At 32.8% G+C, this 1486-nt stretch overlaps 1 protein-coding gene across 1 annotated transcript in view; it reads left to right on the top strand.

The window, feature by feature from the left end:
- Positions 1 to 1486, top strand: part of MAATS1 (MYCBP associated and testis expressed 1) — a 47291-nt gene that overhangs the window by 7644 nt on the left and 38161 nt on the right. Inside the window, exons 3-4 of the mRNA XM_015814441.1 lie at positions 239 to 396; positions 795 to 878. Of these exons, the coding sequence (XP_015669927.1) occupies positions 239 to 396; positions 795 to 878 (242 nt within the window). The remainder of the gene's footprint in view (positions 1 to 238; positions 397 to 794; positions 879 to 1486) is intronic.

Here is a 1486-nt window from a genome sequence, read left to right as displayed (position 1 = left end):
CCTGGCCTAGGGAGGATTTTATACTGGGTTCATTTTAAGGAATTTGAAATAACACAACTCTAAAATTTGGTTTAATTCGGTTTTACAGGGGGGGATTGTATATATGCCTTTGTTTTAAATATGTTGTGCGCCGCCCTGAGTCCCGCCGGGAGAAGGGCGGCATATAAATTAAATTAAATAAATAAATTAAATAAATAAATATTTAATGTTGCACTTCTGTCTTTTTTCATATAAAAAGAGAAAAGTACCAGAATTTAAAGCCATGTTTAGTAATTTGATTCACTATCCATCGTACTTTGTGCAATTAGAAGAAAAAAATCCTGTTCCTCCATTCATTGATCGAAGATGGAGAGGAAGGGCACAGCAATGCTTTGAGACTTTTCAGCAGCTTGTGGTGTAAGTGTCCTTATATTTTATATTTTTAAAGAAAGCCAAATGATGATTCATTTGCAATTGTTGTAAGTTTTCCTGTACAGTGACTCAGGATATTGTTAGCAGACCATGAAGTCTGCAGTTCAAACTTGCTTTGAGTTATGCAATCTCTGGGAATGAGTAACTGTTAAAGCATGAAAAGCAGATCCCATTGAGGAAAGCTATGTAAATGTGGTCCAGGTACAAAAGTTCCTAGTATAGTTTGAAAAAGCTTCACCCTTGTCACTTCAAGGTGTTGTTGGTAGTTACCTATTGAAGCCCCATTAACTTTTAAAAACAAGCTTCATAAAAAAATTAGAGTGTTACATTTCTCTGAAATATCTGATTACTAATAATTTGTATATATTATTTTTTCTTTATAGAACCCCACCTTCACTTCAGGTGCCCAGAATTGAATATGAAGATCCTGAAGTTAGTGGAAGGAATCGCTGGAAATATTTTGAAAGGTGGAAAGCATATAAACTAAATTTCAATGACCAAATTAATAGCTATTGCCAAAATACTTCCCAAAGTACTTTAGAAATGAAGATTTTTTCCTAATTTCAATTACATGCACGCACCCCCCCCCAAGTACTTATAGGTTCAGGCAGTGCTTTTTTTCTATAAAAAAAAAAAAAGGTGCCGGAACTCACACATGTCATACAACCCGCCTTGCCTACCCTACAAGGTTCCCATCCAAAAAAGGTGCCGGAACTCCGTTCTGGGCGTTCTATGAGAAAAAAAGCCCTGGGTTCAGGAGCGTCTTGATCAGATGCCTTGGTTAAAGATAAATATGACATGGTATAGATTACAAGAGTTCCATATGTGTTGTCAGAAACAATACTAATTGTTTTTATCTTTTTAATACAAAGTTTTTCAACTGTTGAAAATACATTACTCTCAAACTTGTCAAGAATAAGTCAAAAAGTTTGCAGAATTTTATATATATATATAAAATAATAAAATTAAATTCTATACGTCTTTATAGATTTCTCTTGGTGGTCGTCTTATTTTATTTTATTATATATATATATATATATATATATATATATATATATATATATATATATATATA

The sequence above is a fragment of the Protobothrops mucrosquamatus genome, unplaced genomic scaffold (assembly GCF_001527695.2).
Source record: "Protobothrops mucrosquamatus isolate PMUCROS unplaced genomic scaffold, P.Mucros_1.0 scaffold_88, whole genome shotgun sequence".
NCBI classification, from domain to species: domain Eukaryota; kingdom Metazoa; phylum Chordata; class Lepidosauria; order Squamata; family Viperidae; genus Protobothrops; species Protobothrops mucrosquamatus.
The sequence above is the reverse complement of the archived record's forward strand: the minus strand, read 5'-3'. Positions and strand labels throughout refer to the sequence as shown.